The following is a 19,549-nucleotide window of genomic DNA, read 5'->3' on the forward strand; positions in this document are numbered from 1 at the left end:
GACAGATACAGTTGACAGAAGCCAGACCAAGCATCTTTGTGATACAACTGTAGTATTGCAGGGACTAATATCATTTGAGGAGCTGGTTATTGTATTGCTGAATCTCCTGTTAATCCTGTGCTCCCACTTCAGAACAGGATGGGAAACATTTGGTAATGAGCAAATTTGATATCTTCCACTGAAATGGATGTATCTGCATGGGGAAGCATGGATTAAGGTGGCCATTCACATGCATTTAAATCCATGGCAGAGCAGCTTTGTGACCACAGCACTTCACCAGATCATTGCTTTCCTGCATCTTCAGAGGTCAGACACATGAGCCCTTCCAGCCTTCATCACCTTGTGCAGTATAACTGGTGAAGATGCAAGAACTCCTCTATCACTAAAAATGAAGCAACAGAATATACCCCACGGTGTGTTTTCTTTTCTTCTTCTTGAGTCCATTAATATATTTTTTTGGCAGTGAAACACTCCACTAGATAAGTTAGTGTCCGAGGCACATAATAATTGGTGAATAAAGCCCTCCAGAGTATCTTAATCCTATTAAAATGCGTTTTTTAAAGTGTAAATGAATTTTAACCTCATTTTAAATGATGATTTTCTTCCTGTAACATACCCTTTCTCTGTAGATAACAGATCCCAGGGAAACAGAAGGTGAAACAAAGATGTTCATGTCAAATATTTTTATCTTCTGTTTATATGTTTGAAATATGCTTGACTCTACACTGCCAATTTTTTTCTGCATGCCTCTACTTCTTCCATTACCCTACTTACTTCATCACATTGTATAATTTTCTTCGTCTGCAACTAGACGATGGTGATAATAATAATGAATTGCTTTTGTTAGGCAAAGTCTATATTTAGGCAACTGCAAAAGTTCTTTAGTCTCCAAATGCAGAAATTATACACTTTTTAAAGAGTTAAATAACAGTTTCCAGGTGCCTGATACTCTTAAAAATCTACCTAGTTTGCATGTCTAAATGTGACAGTAATAGTTAAAAAATACCCATTTTCTCTATGCCTCCTTCACAGTTCCTCAAGGCAGATCTCTAAGCAGAGCAGCATGAAGTAAAACCCCTTAAAAGTGTCTTTTTTCTTTTGCTCATTCTCCTGCCTCCCTCTCGCATGCTTGGTTAGGTTTCTCATTCATGCCTAGGTGGTTTGACATTTTTTCCACTGCAATTTCCACTGCAGTCCTTACAGTCTTGCAGTCCTACGCCCTTCCAACAAGCTATGTGATGGCCTTGCTTCCCCCAGTTTGGGGGAATTTGGGGCATTTAAGAGTCCCAGTGTTTGTGCTTCAGATAAGTCCAGATTCAGAGAATTGAGCACCCTCCAGAATACTTGTGCTTGTTTTCTCCTGTAGTTTTTGGGGGACTTCGGTGACATTCAGGTCAAGAGCATGCTGTAGCAACTGCCATTATGTCTTTCAATTTCATAGTGCTGGAAGCAACTGGATTGCTTTTTTATTGTAACTTTTGATTGGGAGTCCAAGCTCAGATCAAGGCCAGAAGGACCTTGTGTATTTTTTGAAATCAAATACTCATAAACTTGCAGGCTTGGAACCTTCTGCAGTGCCTGTAAGTTTAGCACTTGGACTTGACCTGGACTATCCATACCAACTTCGTGTCAGTTCATTCTCTCAGTCCTGTCTATGCTGAACCATCTCTACAGGCACACAAACTAAGGGCTGGGAGGATGAGAAGACCTTGCTAAACCTCCACAGTGTAGATGAGTTCGATCACGAGCAGGCTCTTTGAACCTGGCTCAGAACACAAGCACAGCTCCCAAAGGCAACATGAACATCTAGCTACCTAGAAATCAGTTTCTGACGTGGAAGCAAAAGCAAGTCAACTCTACAGAGGAAACACCATGAAGCTGTGAGGTTCTCATACTGATGTCTGTGCAGGAACATTATTATAATGGATTGCTTTTTTTTTTTTCTTTTTTTTCTTTTTTTTTTTTTAATTGTATTTATAGTTTCTCATAAATAAACAAGATAGCATCTTCGTTTTCTTTTGAAAGTTGGACTGTGAAGTCTTCAAGGCAGACACATAAGGCTTATGTACATCTGCGAAAGCATCTAATTCTAGAAGGATTTGCAGGAAAATCAATGGGGTGATTTTTTCAGTTGCATGTAGAAGTTTTGTTCTGTGAGAACTGTCAAAAAACAAACTGGTTGCTGGGGCTTTAATGTAGCTCAAGAGATCTGGCTTCAGGTCCTAACTCCTCATCAAGACCTGATATGTGTTCCCTTATATAACTTCCAGTTATTCTCTTCACCTTTTCACCACAGTTTATGTAATCTATTGTATGACTATTTTCTTTTCCAGCAAGAAGGTTACACAAAACTGAACAACAGTTAAACTTCCTTTGCTTTCTTTCTATTCCCCCATCTGAGCAGAGCCCTAAGACTCCCTTCTCTGACCTCGCCGATGATGAGAAGATCTTTAACGGAGGAGATGGCATGTGGCAAAACCAGAGTCAGGATCAAGCCTTGCTCTCAGAAATCACAGAAGAGGATCTGGAGGCCATCCGTCAGCGGGAGGAGGCCATTCAGCAGATTGAGGTCAGTAACCTCTCTTGTCGTGGGCTTGCAAGCTGGAAGTGCAGGTTCCTTGTGTGCTGCATTGCTCAATGTGACAAAAGAAATGCTAATTCACGTGGCTGCCTGTACATCATCACTAGATATAGGAGAGATTATCAGGCATTTCTAAAATTGGAACTGAGTGACAGAAGGAAGAACTAGAAATCTATATGACCTGCAATAAAAATGGCAAGTAATAATTAATTTTCATTGGCTGGTATTTTCTTCTTCCATAATGGTCTGTAGTAAGGTAGTTTAATTGAACTTGCTTTTGAACAGCAAAACAATTTTCTTGTTGTGTTGCAGAAACAATTGAAAGTCAAGTTTGGGACAGAAAATATTCATCTTTAACATTAGAGAGAATAATCAGTAGATGAAATAAATTGATTTTTTTTTCAAGAATTGTCGCTTTGTCACAGTATTCGGATGTTCTTAATATAGGTAAAAGAAGGCATACGATTTTTCTTCACTTTTTTTTTTTTCTTAGAGGTGCTATAAATATAATATGGTAAAGGGAACAAAAAGAGGTCTGAATGAGTTAAACATCCCACATTTTTCTTTTTATACCTCTCTTTTATGCTTTGGGAAACTCTTGTTACTCAAATTTAAGTAATAAACGAGTAAAAATTAGAATATAAAATCTTTATAATTTGTATGCTTTTACAGGCCTAAACTCAAGCTGAACCAAAAAAAGAGGGCTTCAGAATAAATCAGAACATTTAATTAAGGACTATACTTTGTCCTTTAATGGGATTGAGCTAATTTTATCAGAATGGATTTTGGTTGTGGTGTAGCAGGAATTGTGATTGAGTTAACAGTGGTAAAAGAGGACAAATGTCCCTGCTGTAGACTGGTGCTTTGAGGGTTTGACCTCTGTTTGCACACAGTGATAGTTACATATGAGTCAATCCTGTAAGTAGGAAATATTGATAGTTTTATAGGAGTGGGTTGAGGTTAGTGTACATCTAATCTCTGTTATGGTTTGCTGAATAGAGATGATTGACCTTTGTGCACTTGTGTGCATCACTAGGGATGAAATTGTGAAAGGATATTCTCATATTAAATTATATTCTCATATCTCAGAATATTGAGCATTTTTGGGTGTGAATGAGCTTTTCATACCTGGGGAAACTCTTTGCACCCACCAGGACAAACTCTAGGGAACTCTGTTGCAAGAAGATGCATGTTTTGACATGATCTTGTACTGTGATGTCCAAGAAGGATGGATGCAATGGTATTTCTGCATCGTGTTGCAGATAAAAAGGATGTTGTTGTGATTGTTTATTCTAAGATATAGTCACTGCTTTTCTCTTTCCATCTTTATGCTGCCCCGTTTCCTTCCCAGGAAAAACAAAACAAAACAACAACAACAAAATTTAGTTGTGTATCCTAATTTTACTGTTTAAATTCTGTGTTTGTGCTACAATATGGTATTTCTGCATGGTGCCACACTGGACCTCGTGGCCATGAAAAGGGTACTGATGGTGACTTCTGACGTCTCCTCTCTGCATTGTACACCTCTGTGCATCCTGAGAGTTGCTTTCCAGTGGCTTGTGGAAACTGGACAAAAGCTGCTTGTGTTGAAAGCTGAGGAGGCAGCCAAGGAATTTGGGTGAATATAGTCCCAGTGCTGTACAACTTCTCAATAAATGCAGTGCTCATGTATTCTGCAGATTGCATATCTATTGATTTGGTAGCTTCTGCTTACCTTTCTACCTAATATTAACTTCCCTCTGAATGACCTGTTCAACTTCTGCAATTAGTGAAGTTCAGACTTGTGCTTCCTAAGAAGCACACTTTGTTTTTACCAATTGTTTTTTCCTGTCCCCATCAGAGCTGCATCCATTTTGTTTTGCTATCTGAGATCCGTGTTTATCCAGTAAGCAGGACTGCATTCCACATACATTATTTCAAATGCAGCTAAAACATTTCTCCCCAGGAGGAAAGCATTTAGGCCCAGCAGTATTTTATTTAACATCTCTTTTGAAAGAAATATAATGAAAATGAAATGGATTTTTGGACTGCATCGTACCTCTCCCCAGCTGTATTTGAATAAGCAGATGGTGCTTTTAAATCATTTTCACTGAGTTTTGTTTTTCTGTTTGTTGACCCACATGAACATATTTCTTGTGAAAAGACTCATCTTGTACATTAAAACTTCCCCAATTTCATTAGAAGTTGTCGGTGTACAGAGAAGGGACTCATTGAGCTCAAAGTTACCCTTAAAACTTTTTCAAATATGTTTTCAAAACCAGTAACTAACCAAGAAGGCTAAAAGGAAACATTATTCTTAACTGTCAAACCCAACTAATAAACTAGATTTATCACCAAATTGATATATAGCATTTGTTCTCCTGTGTTCTTTGGGGACCAGAATGAAGAATAGAGCAGTGCAAAACATATTTTATGCAAGTAGATTGGCCTTATCGGGAGTTTTACTTTTCTGAGTATCTAGCACCAGAAACACGCAGGTCTTAAGCACAGCATTGCTAGAATTTTGTCTTCTGGGGCACGCTATTTAGCGCATAACTTCAGAGAAGCTTGTGATGCTGGTACCAGTGTTGGGTCTTTTCTTTTGGAGATGTTGAATTTGTCCTTTTTGCAAGAACACATAAAACCATTTTTTCATTGCTAGAAGAATGGGGAAATAAATTCTCTTGCCATCTCATGTCCTGAAAAACAGATATAAAATTGGGTCCATAATAGATATCTTCTTAACGTTCCAATGGCTCTTTCCCACTTGTGTGTTTTCCACATCTCTAGAATCTCTTCAGAGGTGCAGGTTAATGGGACATTGTTCTCTGTCATGCACATCCCTTGAGGCACTTCTCAGTGTTCACAGTTTCCACCTAGAAAGATAACAGCCATGTCAGAAGTTCAGCTGGCTGTTCATTTTATTTAAATCTACTTCTTTTGATATTGCTCGCAGATTAAAAATAGAGAAGTCTGCAAGGGAGATGTCTCGCCAAAACCTTACATTTTGGATAAAGATCTTTATTGCTTGGAAATGTCAAAATCTGGTAGGACACAGCAGCCTTGACACAAGTGTTATTTCTTAAAATATTGCTTTGAACTGTTATATAAAGCCTATTTTAACTTGAACTGTATTGGCAGTGAATAATAGATGCCATAACAACTTTATATATAGCACTGTAAAATGTGCCATCAGAAATACATGAGCTGAACTGTAATGTGCATTGTCAGTGCTCAGTGCTGGCACAAGCCCAGCCATAGCAAATGGCTATAATTTAGCCCCCCATGCCTTTCACTGGCACCTGTAGTCGGGGGGGAAGAATTAACACTTTGAGAAGAAATGGATAACCACTGAATGAGGAACTTTGCCTGGTGACTGGAAAGACCTAGAGAAAAAGGGTGCTAAATGCAGTATTGATTCAGACAACCCCTGGTGATCCTTGCAGTACAGACACAGCTGGTCCAGAGGTGATGAGAGAGGAGGAGGAGAAGAAGCCCTCCCAGGCACTACCACCATTTCCATCCCACCTCTTCCACAACCTTCCTTCCTTTCCTATAGGAGTCTCACATCCCACTCCTGTGCTTCCTGGGCTGCTAATGTAGCAGTGAGCGTGCTATTACCATCTACAATGGGGAATAGCCAGGTCAGAAATATCATAGAATCATAGAACCAATGAGGTTGGAAAAGACCTTCCTTCATCTGGTCCAACCATCACCCTACTACCAATTCTATCCAAGGGCATATTTGAAGAGCTCCTGCTGTTGCAAAGGGTTGTGCCTGTAATAGTAAAGGCCACTTTGTCTATCCTGAGCTGCCTACACCCATTTTTGTCTCCATCCCCCCAGGAGGAGCAGCAGCAATAACAGCTCAGCCCATGGGGCTAGGCAGCTGCCCATTCTGTTGGCTGCCAAACCTGACATTACCAGGACTGATCACATCACCTCTCAGCCCTGAAAGGCAGCAGATGTCAGACACTTCACAGAACTAATTGTAGTTACCAACTTAACAATTAGGAGGTCAGTCATTCAGACCAAATGAATATAAGGTGAGTCTGGCTGAAACACAGCCTGGTGATAAATCATCACTAACTGGGTGGACATTGAAGATGGGAGACCATCAGCTGCAGATGCCCATGGAGAGTCCCCCAACAGAGGGGTGCTAGGAAAGTGTTTGGAAATAGTTCAATGTCAATTCTGCCATCAGCTTATGTGACCTGGGTGCTCATCATACTGATCTTAAGTCACTTATGAAACGAGGATAAGAGCGTCATCCTACATCTCAGAATTGGGATAATAAGTTTTTTAAGGTGTTCTTTCCTCATTTAGGTCAGAAGACGCAAAAAATCACAGAAGGGATCCCCCTGGTCCAATGGGCATTTCCACAGGTTTCCATTTCTTTCCCTTTTTTTTTTTAATATGATGCAGAACCCAGGCATTAACTTGGCTAATATGGGAAGGCGGACAGTTTTCTCCAGTAATACCTGGTCATCAGAACACGAGAGCTGATGCTTTGCTTGTTTGTGGGAAGTGAGTATACGTCGAGAACACCTCCATCTAGTTTCTGATCATCAGTTGAGGATATCCCAGAGAAAACAAAAGAAAACAACAGAACTCCGTTTTAGCTGATACCTCTCTTGGCAAAAGGGAAGGTGAGCTGAATAGGCTGTGGCAACAGGTGTGAGATGCTTTTATAGTTTTAGGAAAGCCTGTTCCCCCTGGATTGGTGTTGAGAAATGTTGATGTTCATTTCCTATCTGTTTTGAAGAGAAGTGATAGATGCCAACTTACACTCCTGTCAGTCAAGCATTTGGAACCAGACAGAAGATGAAATACAATAAAAATAAAACAAGAAAAAGCCCCACAGAGTCTGTCAGAGTATGTTTGTTAGTTCGAACATGTTCCTTGTTCACTCATTACTGCGTATAATTTCTTGCTGAGGGGTATTTTCAGTAAAATCTCTCACTGATGCTAGCCGTTTAGAAGGTTTAATGCAAGCTATTTCATCAGCCTCGATAGTCCAGGGGTTTGACTTATGAGGGCTCTGCTTGCCTCTTCACACAGACTTTTCAACTCAAAGTAATGTATAAATAACATGATATCATGACAAGCACCGAATGTGAAAGATCTGCTGCCGTGTGAGTGTCAAACAGCGTTCAAATGCACTCTGCTCACAGCGGCGTTGGGGAGCCTCATTATCATGCCCGTCAGAGGTTGACATGGCCATCCCTGGGACCCGCTATTGAGTTGTTCCCTGGAGAATCCACTCAAGTATTTTGGCCAGTCTAATTTAAAATGACCCGGGCTGTAGGGCTGCCACCATTTATTTTAGGAGACTATTTCACGGTCCAGCAGACTTCAGTGTTGATGAAATGCTTCCCTCTGTTCTCGCTAAAGATTCCTTACTCGTTCTCAGCTCTTAACACCTAGTAAAACTCTATTGGACCCTGCAAATAATTCTTCTTCCCCTTTGGTGTTTAAACTCCTCGAGTGCTAACAGTTATCCTCCTCTTCACAAGTCACTCTCCCTTGCTTTTCAGCCACCTCGGTGCTCTTTTCTCAATTCTTCCCCATTTGTTAATTCCCTTCTGCTACAGCAGCAGACTGTGCATGGGATCTTGGTGTCGTACCAAAGCTGAACGTAAGAAATGTGTTAAACTCCCGTGGATCCAATTCAAAGGTTACAAGCACTGATGGAACGATTTCTAGGTAATTTCTACACTAGTAAATTAAGGAGTATCAAGGAACACTTGCAGGCACCAGAACTGACTCATTACACTCCTAAGTTGTTAGGGCATATCCTAGCACATTTTTTCCCAGTGCTTACCCAAATATTAACACATTTTGAGAGTTAGTATTCTCCAAAAACAATTTGGCTTCATCCACTCCGTTCAGGGCGTAAGAGGACTTAGTAACATGGATGCAGAGAAATGCATACCTGCAGTTGCAGAGCCTGAGATCGGGCATCTTCTCTGTCCTTGTACAGCTGCAGCCCTATTGATTCAATGATTTGATCACAACAATTTTCTTTAGTCTTCACTGACATTTAGGAAAGAGAAGGAATAAGGAGAATTAAGGGTAAATTCTGTGGGAAACTGTGCAAGCCTGAGGGCAAAATAAGAGATATGTGGAAATAACAGCTGGGCTCTTTTGAAAATGTGAAGAAGCCTTAGCAAATACTGAGAACAAAAAACAGCCTATCCCAGCAGACTCATGCAGAGACCGGCTTCTTAGCATACTGATTTACCTGTTCTGCCCCTGTTTCTACTCTTGTGGCCTGCATATTTATGCATTGCTGAAAAACTAAATTACTTGCCTTCACATCAGCATGCTTCCTAGTCAATCTCCACGTCCTTAGCATGTCGACTCCTGCCTCCAAACTGCCAGAATCATGCCAGTTAGAAACGAAAGGTTGCATTAATTGGAGTTTCGGAGCCTCTGCCCTGAATGGGCCAGTGCTGTTTCGGTGTTTTCTCTGTCAATTTGACTCACTTGGTTGCACTCCAGATGATGCTCTCTCAAGAATCTACGCTGAACGTGTGCTAGTTCACTTCCAGGCTTCCTTGTGGAGCACTTTAACTGAGGGTGCGTCTGTTCAGAAGTTTTGTGTTGAATGAGAAAAGCACTTCTGGGGAGAATCGTGTACTTGCCCTCATATCCTGTGTTTTAGGTCATGCCACAGGACTCTCAGAGCTCACAAACTTAATGCCTCTTGGATGAAACTGCTTTAAGGGATGTACTCCCAGGCTCCACCTCAGGGACTCTGACTGATAGTAGGCATTCAGCCTGCAGGAGGGAAAATCTGATTCTTGGTCATCTCCAGCCAGTAAGATCACATACTACCTTAAGTTTGGCTTTTTCCATCTAGGACAGTTCCCAGTGCTGCCTAAAATTGTCTTTTCTTTTTTTTTTTTTTTTTTTTTTTTATCATGTCTTAGAGCCCAAAACATCATCATGCTAGAGGAGCTTCACCATCATGCTAGAAGAAAATTGTTCCAACAAGCTCTGACACAGGTTTCTCATGATACCTGCCACCTTGCACAGAGAAAACATGCATAAAATAAGATTTTGTTTCAGGACTGAAGAGCTATCACATGGGACCCGGAGGGGATCCAAGTGAAGTGCTGTGCAATGTCCATATAGTTTGTCAATTCTGTTAATGGTTAATGCTTGTATATTTTTGCAATCAGCATCTTATCAGGGATATGTGGATGATCTAGGATCTCACAAGACAGAGAGAAAGCAATACATAAAAACTATTTTTAGCCCTGGGTATTTCTTGTGTCTCTGGTGTAACCTTATGATGGTACTGTGTATGGCGAAGTGCTTTTAACTAAATTGGTGAGGTTTCTACTGTGTACTAGAGATAATTTTCCTTTTTTTTTTTTTTTTTAGAGTCCCATTACCTTATCCAGGGACTGTTAGTGTCAAAGAATTTCACCCTAAATCCTTCTCTTTGTGAACTCCTCCTTTCAGCAAGTTTGCACGGAGCTAGGAATGAAAGCCCTGATTCAGCAAATCGTACCTAAATATGTCTTAAGAGCTTTGCTGAACAGTGATGGACTTCAACACCTACTAAAAATGAAGTATTTCCTCTGCAGAAGGAGAAAATAGTGCAAACATACACATTATTTTACTAATAATCTGAATTTTGCGCGGACACATCTGCATATGTATCCACAGAAACTGAGCTGAGTTGAAGGCTGTCTGTACATTGGTAAGGTAGAGAGCTGGAGAGAGATCTCTAGCTCAAGTGAAATAGTGTTTAGCTTCAGCAAATTCTCTCACTGAAGTGTTAATATTTCCTTTGTAAAAAAGACGTGTTACTTTCCACCTCCATTTGCTGCATTTTTGCCTATATTTTGTTGCCAAATGATGTCTGTCTCAATAAAGGTAATATCTTGCTGCTATTTTTGTTAGTGCAGACAGTGCAAACATCATCTGCCTCATCGATTCAACTATTTTTGTAGATGCGATTTGCTGCCCCAAAGGGGAATTACCACTCTCACCTATTATTTGGGTTAGAGCACTTCACTCTTCAGTGCTAATTAATAACAATGCAGATCAATAGTCCATCAACAAGGCAAGATCCCCCAGCAGGACTCTCAAGAGCTGTTACTGCGGATTTGACTTCTTGCCCTCCTGCTTTGAGTAGTGCCGTGCTTTCTTTTTTATTTATTTTAGGTTAGGAAATAAGGTGTGCTTTTTTGCTTTTTTTTTTTTTCTTCTTCTTCTTCTTTTTTTTTTTTTTTTTTTCCTTGCAGTAGCATATTGCTTCAGGTCATGGTACAGTAAGAAGGCTTTTTCCCTTATTTCACGATGGTAGCTGCTGCACTTTACTAATATCCATGAGTCTTTAATTCAGAAAGGGGAAAAGAAGCATTACAGGAGTGAAGGGTGATACAGACTTGCTAACCTGTTGTTACACTCTACATTTGGATTGGTGAAAATTCCTATATATATATATTTTTTTTTTGACCTTATGTCCTGAATAGAAAAAGCTCACATTGCAAAAGCCCTGAAGCATCCCATCCCTGCCTGTGCATCCTGGAAGAGAAGGATGAACCAAGGGTAAAGATGAGACCCTACAGAGGTTACAAGGGAAAGGGATCATTGAGAAGGTGACTGAAATACACATTTCACAGTGAGACTAGTTCGTGTTCCCTCCTGTTTGCCAAAAAGTGCCTGGTGCTGCCTTGACAGTTATAGACTCATGTTCTCACTGAAATTATAGTAAACATCCCAGGCAATGTTAACAGCATTATCAGGGAATGTCAGCTTTTAGAGGCTGATACCAGACACTATTATTTTACGTCCTCTGCACTCTGCAGGCTCATCTTCTTCAGGTATTCTGTAATACTTTGAGTTGTTCATTTATGAAAAAAAGATTGTATAGAATCTATAGAATATTGTATAGAATGTGGGTTTGTGTTGGGTTTAGAAGTAGGAAGAGAGATATATCTGCTGGGTTTGTCAGAAGATAAACTATGTGGTTAAAAAGTGTTATTCTCAGCTACGGGCTTACTAACTTTGTTGGTTTTGGCACCCTACTATGCCACGTGCTTTACACACCTGTATTTCCCCACTACTCCATTCACCATCAGTCTCTCTGGTGTGACCCCTCTGGTTGTCATTTCCTTCCCTTCATTGAAGTCTCCAATTCCTCTATGTATTGAGGCTACCAGACAGCATACTTGAGGCAGAAACTGCTAAGACTCACCAAGATATTATGGAGTAATGCAATTTTTATGTAAATATATATATATTAATGCACATTTTTAGATAAACTCCTGAGCAACCTGGTGTGATGTTGTAGTCTCCTGTTAGCAGGGCATCGGGCTAGGGCCCTCCAGTGGCCCCTTCAAGCCTGAATTATCCTGCGACCCTGTGATCCCATTATCCTTCCATCTCCTCAGACTGCACCACTGAGAGCTACCAAAAGTTCATGCCTTAATCTTCCTTTAATTTAAATACAAGACACTTCTATCTCCTCACCCGCGTGAGGAAAGGCAAGTCATTCTCATTCTCTGTCCTCTGACATCTCTTGCCACGGCAGGCAGGGGTTCATGCTCTTCTTTACCCTTCACACCACATCTGTCATTTAGTTGGGAGAACAGTCAGGATATCGGGATGGCATCGGGGGGATAGGTGGGAGTCTGCAGAGGCTGGTGTGGGGTCAGTGTCCGTGCCTGTGTCTGCACCTCCCTGGAAGAGAAGTCTGTGGGGTGGCCCTGTGCCCAGGGGGTCCCTGCCCCATCAATTTTGTTCTGTGGACATCCCCTGGATGATGTGTCTTCATGCTCTTTCTGGTCCCGGGTACATTAATCAGCATTCAAGAGCGCTGACCTGGTGTTATGACTATTGAACTTGTTGGTTTAGTCCAAATATTTGCATCTTTTTTGAGCGCTTCTTTCTGAGCCATATTCCTTGTTGAGGAATAGATCCCAACAGAGTTTGCTGGAATCGGTCCTTTCCTAACATGCTCATTAATTCATTACTCCAGCAGAGAAAAGAGGCAAAGAATGAACAGCAGAAAAGGCCTCTGAGAAGCCTGAATATGTCAAACCCCCAAAAAACACACACGCACACATAAAAAAAAACAACACAAATGAACAAACAAATGATAACTAAACTAAACAAAACACATTTCTAGGGCTCGGTAAGATGTTGCTAGTCTTACAACACTTGTAAAAGGACGTGGTTTAGCCTAAGATGTTAAAGTCACCATCCCTGGGGGTGTTCAAGGGAAGGTTGGACGTGGTGCTTAGGGACATGGTTTAGTGGATGACATTGGTGGTAGGGGGATGATTGGACCAGATGATCTTGGAGGGCTTTTCCAACCTTCTCTGATTCTACCTCAAACACCAAAACACAATGGCTTTTAAATATTCCTCCCCTTCCTGGAAATCTAGCATCATACAAGCAGCTGGGTTGGTCTGTATTTCCAGTTTGTGTTGGAAACCAACTGGTTTTTGTGAGCACGGGTGTCTGTAAGCACTTACAACCAGGGGCACGTTTTCATTGCAATTCAGAAAGTGGCATACAGATATGGTGGGGCCAAGCATAAAGTTCGGTTGCTTTACTTAGGAAGGAAGTGGAAAGTAACCGTTAAAAAATCCACTTTTATAGAGGCATCAAAAAGCATTTTTGGATAGTGTGGTCTCTAGCTGATGCAAAGAAAAAAAGATGAATAAGCATTTGATTTAAGGGTGAGGGATTGCTGTTGAAGAATGGGAGGCAGAAGGGCTTTGGTTCAAAGATCAGCCCATACAAAGCCTGTTTTTACACACTGAGCCTGGACATCTTCTACTGAGCTGACAGGGACTAAAAAGACCTTTCTATAAGCACTCTCATGAATGTCTAAGACTTCCTGCTAGAACCTGTGGCAGGCAGTGCTGTGACAGCCGTAAGCATTTGCTTACCTTTAACTCTGCCTGTTTTTTTTGCCAGTGATTTCTGTAGCAGAAGTCCCCGAGCCCTATCTTCCCTTGTCAGTTCCTGCTCACGCAGCACATGGGGGATCAAAGCTGCTGCAGATGTGTGACCGTGCTCCTATCCCCATTTCACAGCTGGGGAAACTGAGACATTGCGGATTGTTTCGCTGCCAGTGGAACTCCATAGAAATGTAAATGCCTTGCCTAAGACCAAGGAAAGAGTGGGTGTCCGTGCCAGGATTAAAGCGCTGCCCGTCCTCTACTTCCGCTCCCAATTCCCTTTGAGCGTGCTGTGATGTGAGATCCAAATACAAGATCTGGCGGAGCTGGCTTTTAATTTTTCTCCCCTTCTTTGAATTGCGAGGCAGATGGAACGTGCTCTTGTTCACAAAACACACTGTCATCCATCCAGCTTGGATGAAGCTCAAGGAAAACGCTAATCATCATTTGTAACTGAAGGCAGATCTCCCCTACAGGGGGAGCTTGCTGTGTTCTGAAGTTTCACCCATGATATCATGACTTTATCGGGAGAAGCTAAATAGCAAACCCGTCTCTCCGAGGGCGTGTAGCAGATTGTACTGTCAAAGAGAGAGATAACTTCTTGCCCTCTGAAAAATCCTGAGATATGACGATGAGGGAGGGCAGGGAGGAAAAGAGTTGCTAAGATACTTGCACGCATAAAACACACCTGGGGGAAAAATTACCAGAGGGGTGGCTATGTTGGACAAAGTGCTCTGGAGACTGCAAATAGGATATGCTGAGTTTACAAATGATGGTTCTCTGCTGGCTGCACTCATAAGAGGGGTCTGTGTTCAAAGCTTTTGTACGTACAGGGGCATTTTGCACATGCCAAGCTTCTCAGCAGTCACCTTTCTCCCCCACGCCACGATGGAAGCCCGTATAGCTGGCAATGATCAGGAGGAATAACATTAAATTTCATACAGTGCTGAGAGTCCTTGTACTCTACTTAAGGAGAAGGTTGTTTTTATGTAAGAAAATATGATCTTTCTATATAAGATTTTTTTTCTTATGCTGTAAGAAAAAACTCATCTTCATGTGTGAGACAAGTTCTTGGAGAAAGCAGCTACTGTCTCTTTCCCTGGCTGGTTCTAGGGATTGGCCATAAAATCAGAGGTTTGGGGGAATAACTCATGCTCTCCCCACCACCCAAAACACACACAAGCAGTGTGTGTCTGTCCCTGTGGTTTTCCAAGGTTTGGGGCTTTCCTACCAAAATTTGGAGGAGAGCAGAGGTGCCTCTTTATTTTATTATTATTTTTTTTCTTGGTATAAGAGTGATGGGAGTGATGTTGGGGGGGGAGGGGGGGCAGTAAGGAGGCATTGCAAAGGATACCTTCAGATCTGTAGTGATTCAGTAGAATGTCGTATTTAGCTGAATTTTGACAATCCATATAAACATACTGCCATGCAAATTTCAGCTCATTGGCCTGTTTTGATTAGCAGGTGCTGCCAGCAGTGGTAGCTCAGAAGTTATTCCATTAGCATTGGTCCCTGTGTTAGGCTTTATCCTTTTAAATAGCCCTAAGGATGAATTCTCTGGAGCATCTCAGTTTTCACAGGAGGAATTTCTCTCATTGCTTCTTGTTCCTTGCTAACTGCAGATGAACAATTAAAATAGGAGGAAAAAATGAGACCAACCAGCATGACTTCTCTGCCTCTGAAATTTCAGCTGCTGCTCATGGATTATGAGCCTCAGTGCTTACAGGCTGGGAATTTGGGGATTAAGTCCGTCACCTTAGATGTACCTAGCGGAAATAAATGGAAGTCCTGCACCTTTGTGCGTTGGTGGTGATTGCTTAAGAGGGAGCAACCACTAAGCCAAGTTCCTTCAGTTATTTCCTCTCTTGTTCTTTCTAATTTGTATCACTGTGAAGGGTTAAGGAAGGTGACTTCAGGTATTGCCATTAGAAAGTCAAATTGCAAAACTAAAGCATTAAAAATAAACGCCACGGCAGAATTGCTGAGCCAGTGAATAAAGAGCTTTAAATGCAAACAGGGAACTAGCTGTGCATTTCTCTCCCAGTCACCTGTCTCCCCACCTCAGGATTAAGGACTCTGCATCTTTCAGTCCTGAATCTTCCCGTTTAACTCCAGGCACTGCTGAATGTCACACCTTTTTACAACTCACCTGTTAAAATTTACGGGAACTCCCTTTTTTGTGGACCACAGCAGAAGGCTTATTGCTTTTTCTGAAACGTCTCCTTGTAGGAAAGAGACCCAAGGAGGATCTATCATAAATCACTGCATTTTAAATATAGGCAATCTCCCCTCAAACACACCTTAGGAATTTGGTGAGTGAGCTCATTTGCTTGTAGGTTAGATCCCCCGCTACTGGAAATTGATACAGATAACTGACTTCAATGATGATTTCTACCAGCTGCAAATGAACTGGTACCTCATTTTCAGTGACTTTCAAACACCTCCAAAAACCAAACAAACACACGAACATCATTTCTCTAGTGCACAACTTCCCTCTCCCCTGGGTATTTTGCAGAAGAACAAAGCATTTTACAACCACACTCAAACAGATACTGCCACCTTGGAGCTCCTTGCAACATTTTCTCTCCTTGTCCACCTCTGCATGAAACCAGGTTATCCCCCTATATAAGGGTGCAGCCCTCCCCAGTAGTCCTAGTGCCATGTTTAGGACACTGATGTTTTGCTGGTGGGAAATGCAGTCAGATGGAGCATCGCTCTGACTGCTGCAGCTGGGGAAATATCGTGGAAGTGTGGTCCTTGTTGGGGGCAGAGGACAGCTGAGAAACAAAAGGGTTTGGGGGCTGGAAGCTGTACAATGGCTGTACCCTGCTGTTGATGGCCCTGCTTGAACAGGGGCTGGACCAGATGGACCCAGAGGTCCCTTCCCACTGCACCCATTCTGTGATTCTCTAATGGTACCATAGTATGTTCACTTGGCTTCACACCCTCCTCCTTCTGAGCTTCCTTTTCTTTTCTCCATCTCTCCATACCCCCTGAACCAGAGGTATTAATTCTGCAGTACCATGTGTGGGCATGGCGAGGTTTGGGTTAAACACCATTATATTAACGCCTCTTGCTAATCTTTTTCTCCTGATGCCTGTGGAGTTGGAGCACCTATTGTTAGCTTCCATCAAAAAGAGCACCACAATAGCTTTGGGAGAGCCGTGAGCAGCCAGAGCTTTATTTCACAGGTGGGTTTTCTCCGTGGGCGTCAGGACAGCACTGCATTGAGCCGAGGGGGTGGCGGAGCTTTGTACCGCAGGCTCTCTGATGCTTGGTGACCTTCAGACAAGGTGAGGCAGGACCGTGTCCTCTGAGATCTGGGGACAGGAGTGCCACTGAAGTGCCGCCCGCCTCTCCCACATCGTTCCCATCTAAAACAAAGGCGCTGGCACTTGCTGACCATATTGCATTAGCGCGGCAATAAATGAATCCTTCCCTCCTAAGTGCAGCCAGAGCTGCTGAGTGGTGCCAGACTGGCAACCTTGTGTTATTTATTGCCCGGTTCATTCTGCTTCCTAATAACTTGTTTGCTGTTTTGGAAGGCATCAGTGCATTAAGCAGCGGTTTTCCTCGGGCTGCTCGAGTCTGTCTGCTGAACTCTTGTGCCAAACGTAGGGGCATGTGAGCTGTACGAGCCGCTTTAATTTTTCCCTCGCACGCTTGCATTCATCAGCGTTGAGCATCATTCACTGTCATATTATAGAAAGTGGTTAGGTCTTTCTGGTGTAGAAGCCCTCTCCAGTGCTGGCTAGCATGACTACAGAAGCACAGGCTGCTTCTGCCCTGAGTATTGCTCCCAGTGGCTGACTTGTACCTCTTCAGTATACCAGATTTGTGCTATTCCATCTTTTTCAGACACCTGTCCATGCATTGCCCCGCACACTGGGCATTGCCCTCTGGGTGCAATCTGGCTTTACCATCCAGCTGACCTGTCCCACAAGGTATGTTTTGAGCTGTCTGGATTAACTCTTGATGAACTTGGCCATCTCTTAAGGTATTTCAAGAGCTCTTATGGTTACCCAGGCCCTCCCCATGCTCAGTTGTCTGGGTCTGCTTCTCTCACTAGTCAGCACCATTCAGTTTTCTTCGTAGGTTTTTCATCCGCCTTTCTCAAGGCTTTTGTTTTGACAAAGGGCTTAGGGTCATCAGTGGCTTGGCCAATAAGCCATGTAGTGCCATGTGCTCTTGGATAGTTATCCCTATTCCACCTATGAACCCTCCAGAGAAGAGTTTTTAAGTAGTCCTGGGTTTGTTGATAGCCCTGTTTCAGATTCCTGCCCCACAGGGTCTGAAGTTACAGTCATAAATATTCTACATGTCAATACAGCTTTCATGTTAACATGGATTCAGGAGCATCATGTTGTCAGATTGAGATTTTTTTGGTCTGTTTTTGAGATTTTTGTTTTGTTTTGCTTCATTTTGTTTTGCCCACCACAGATTCCCCTTCCTGGAGCACTAATAAATATATTTAACAACATGGCATCCAACAAAACGCCTAGAGGCAGAGGACTGTTAACCTTTTGTTAGGATGAAAACTGACCTACTTTTAGGTTTTTTGTGTGTGCGCATTTTTTCTTCTTCTTTCTTCTGAAGTACTTACCATTGTTTTTTACCTCACTCCACGGTAGTTACCATCTATAGTCACCTCAGGAGTGACAATATCAAAGGCCTTTACAATCTGAAAAAGAATTAAATCAACTGTTTTACAGTTTCTTTTTCATTTCCACTGAGCTATTGACTTGTTTAAAGAATTGCAAGGGATAAGTGATTTTCCTTACAAGGACCAAGCTATCACAGCCTTGCATGTGTTTTGTTGTTTTGTCCTGGTTTAGCCATTTTACCACGAAGCGTAAAGTTTTATTACTCTGTTCATCATTCAAACAGCCGAGACTTTTTGTAAGGCTCAGTTATTTGTAACTGGCAATCTGCAACAGGGGTTGTTCTTAAATAGAGATTAGATGTTACTGTTAGCAAGTCAGCTCTTGTTTACTACAGGTCATTAGGGCTTTTTACTGACTGGAGTAAGGTACTTCTTCCTTGGCTGTAGGTTCCCAGGATGCAGATGCCCCCATCTGACTTAAAGGTCTCATTATAGCTAACGAGAAGACACTTTCAGGTCATATTTCATCCAATATGGTTTTAGACATTTGCTGAACCGTGAGCTCATCCGTGGTCTGGCCTGTTTGTCTTCATTTGCCTGAAGAGCTGTTTATCTCACAAGCTCTCACATGCATCCGTAATCATGGATATCTATGGTTTTCTTTAGATAAATACTGGCCAGACTGTTTGGACAAAACACTATTTTTATGGAATTTTTTCTTTCCTTTTGAGTGACAGCACTACCTTCCTGTTTCTGTCATCCCCATCTCTTAGATCACCTTCTCGCGTTGGGTATAAGTTCAGAACCTTTTGTCACTTGAAGGTTTTGTTGTTTGATTTTGCATCTTAAGCTATTTGTTTTTCAGAAACCGATCTTAATCTTCTAATTTTCTGCTTACTTGTAAGAGTATGGCATAGTATGTTAATAGCAGATTTCCTTGATTTACCCCATTTTTAGTTAAAGAGAAGATGCATAGTATTGTCTGGAGAATCATGGACTGATGACTGCATGAGCAAATGCACTTATAAACTGTCAGTCTGTGATAATGAAATTAAAGAAAAACAATGTCCTGATTTCGATGCTTATGTTTAATTTTACAAATTAAAAGCTTTCCATTTAGACATGCCAGGGTTACCTAAGTAGTATTCTGGCAAGTTGCCCTTTCACCAACGTGACAGTACATTCCAGTTATAAAACAGAAAAAAAAATCAATTCAATTGAAAAACATAATAATTGAATCTAATGTTAATTGCAGATCAGTTCAGGAGAAGGAATTTACTTTATAATTTAAGAAAGCTAAGTGAAAAAATGAGCAAGAGAAAGGTTGGCTCATTTCAGGATGAAATTCATATCTCAGCCTTTGTTGGTGGATGATGTAATATGGCCTGCGATGTGACCCGACAGGCTAACAACAGTATATTGAATTGGGTTTCTAGGGTTTCTAGAGTTGACAAA

At 41.7% G+C, this 19,549-nt stretch overlaps 1 protein-coding gene across 4 annotated transcripts in view; it reads left to right on the forward strand.

Annotated features, from left to right (window-relative positions):
* TSNARE1 (t-SNARE domain containing 1) overlaps positions 1-19,549 on the forward strand; it is a 448,956-nt gene that overhangs the window by 227,192 nt on the left and 202,215 nt on the right. For all 4 annotated transcript variants that reach the window (XR_011807322.1, XM_038174847.2, XM_038174848.2 and 1 more), the window contains one exon: positions 2,405-2,569. Coding sequence is in view for 3 of the 4 variants with exons in the window: in XM_038174847.2 (XP_038030775.1) it covers positions 2,405-2,569 (165 nt within the window). In the remaining variant the exon portion in view is untranslated. The remainder of the gene's footprint in view (positions 1-2,404; positions 2,570-19,549) is intronic.

The sequence above is a fragment of the Anas platyrhynchos genome, chromosome 2 (genome assembly GCF_047663525.1).
Source record: "Anas platyrhynchos isolate ZD024472 breed Pekin duck chromosome 2, IASCAAS_PekinDuck_T2T, whole genome shotgun sequence".
NCBI classification, from domain to species: Eukaryota; Metazoa; Chordata; class Aves; order Anseriformes; family Anatidae; genus Anas; species Anas platyrhynchos.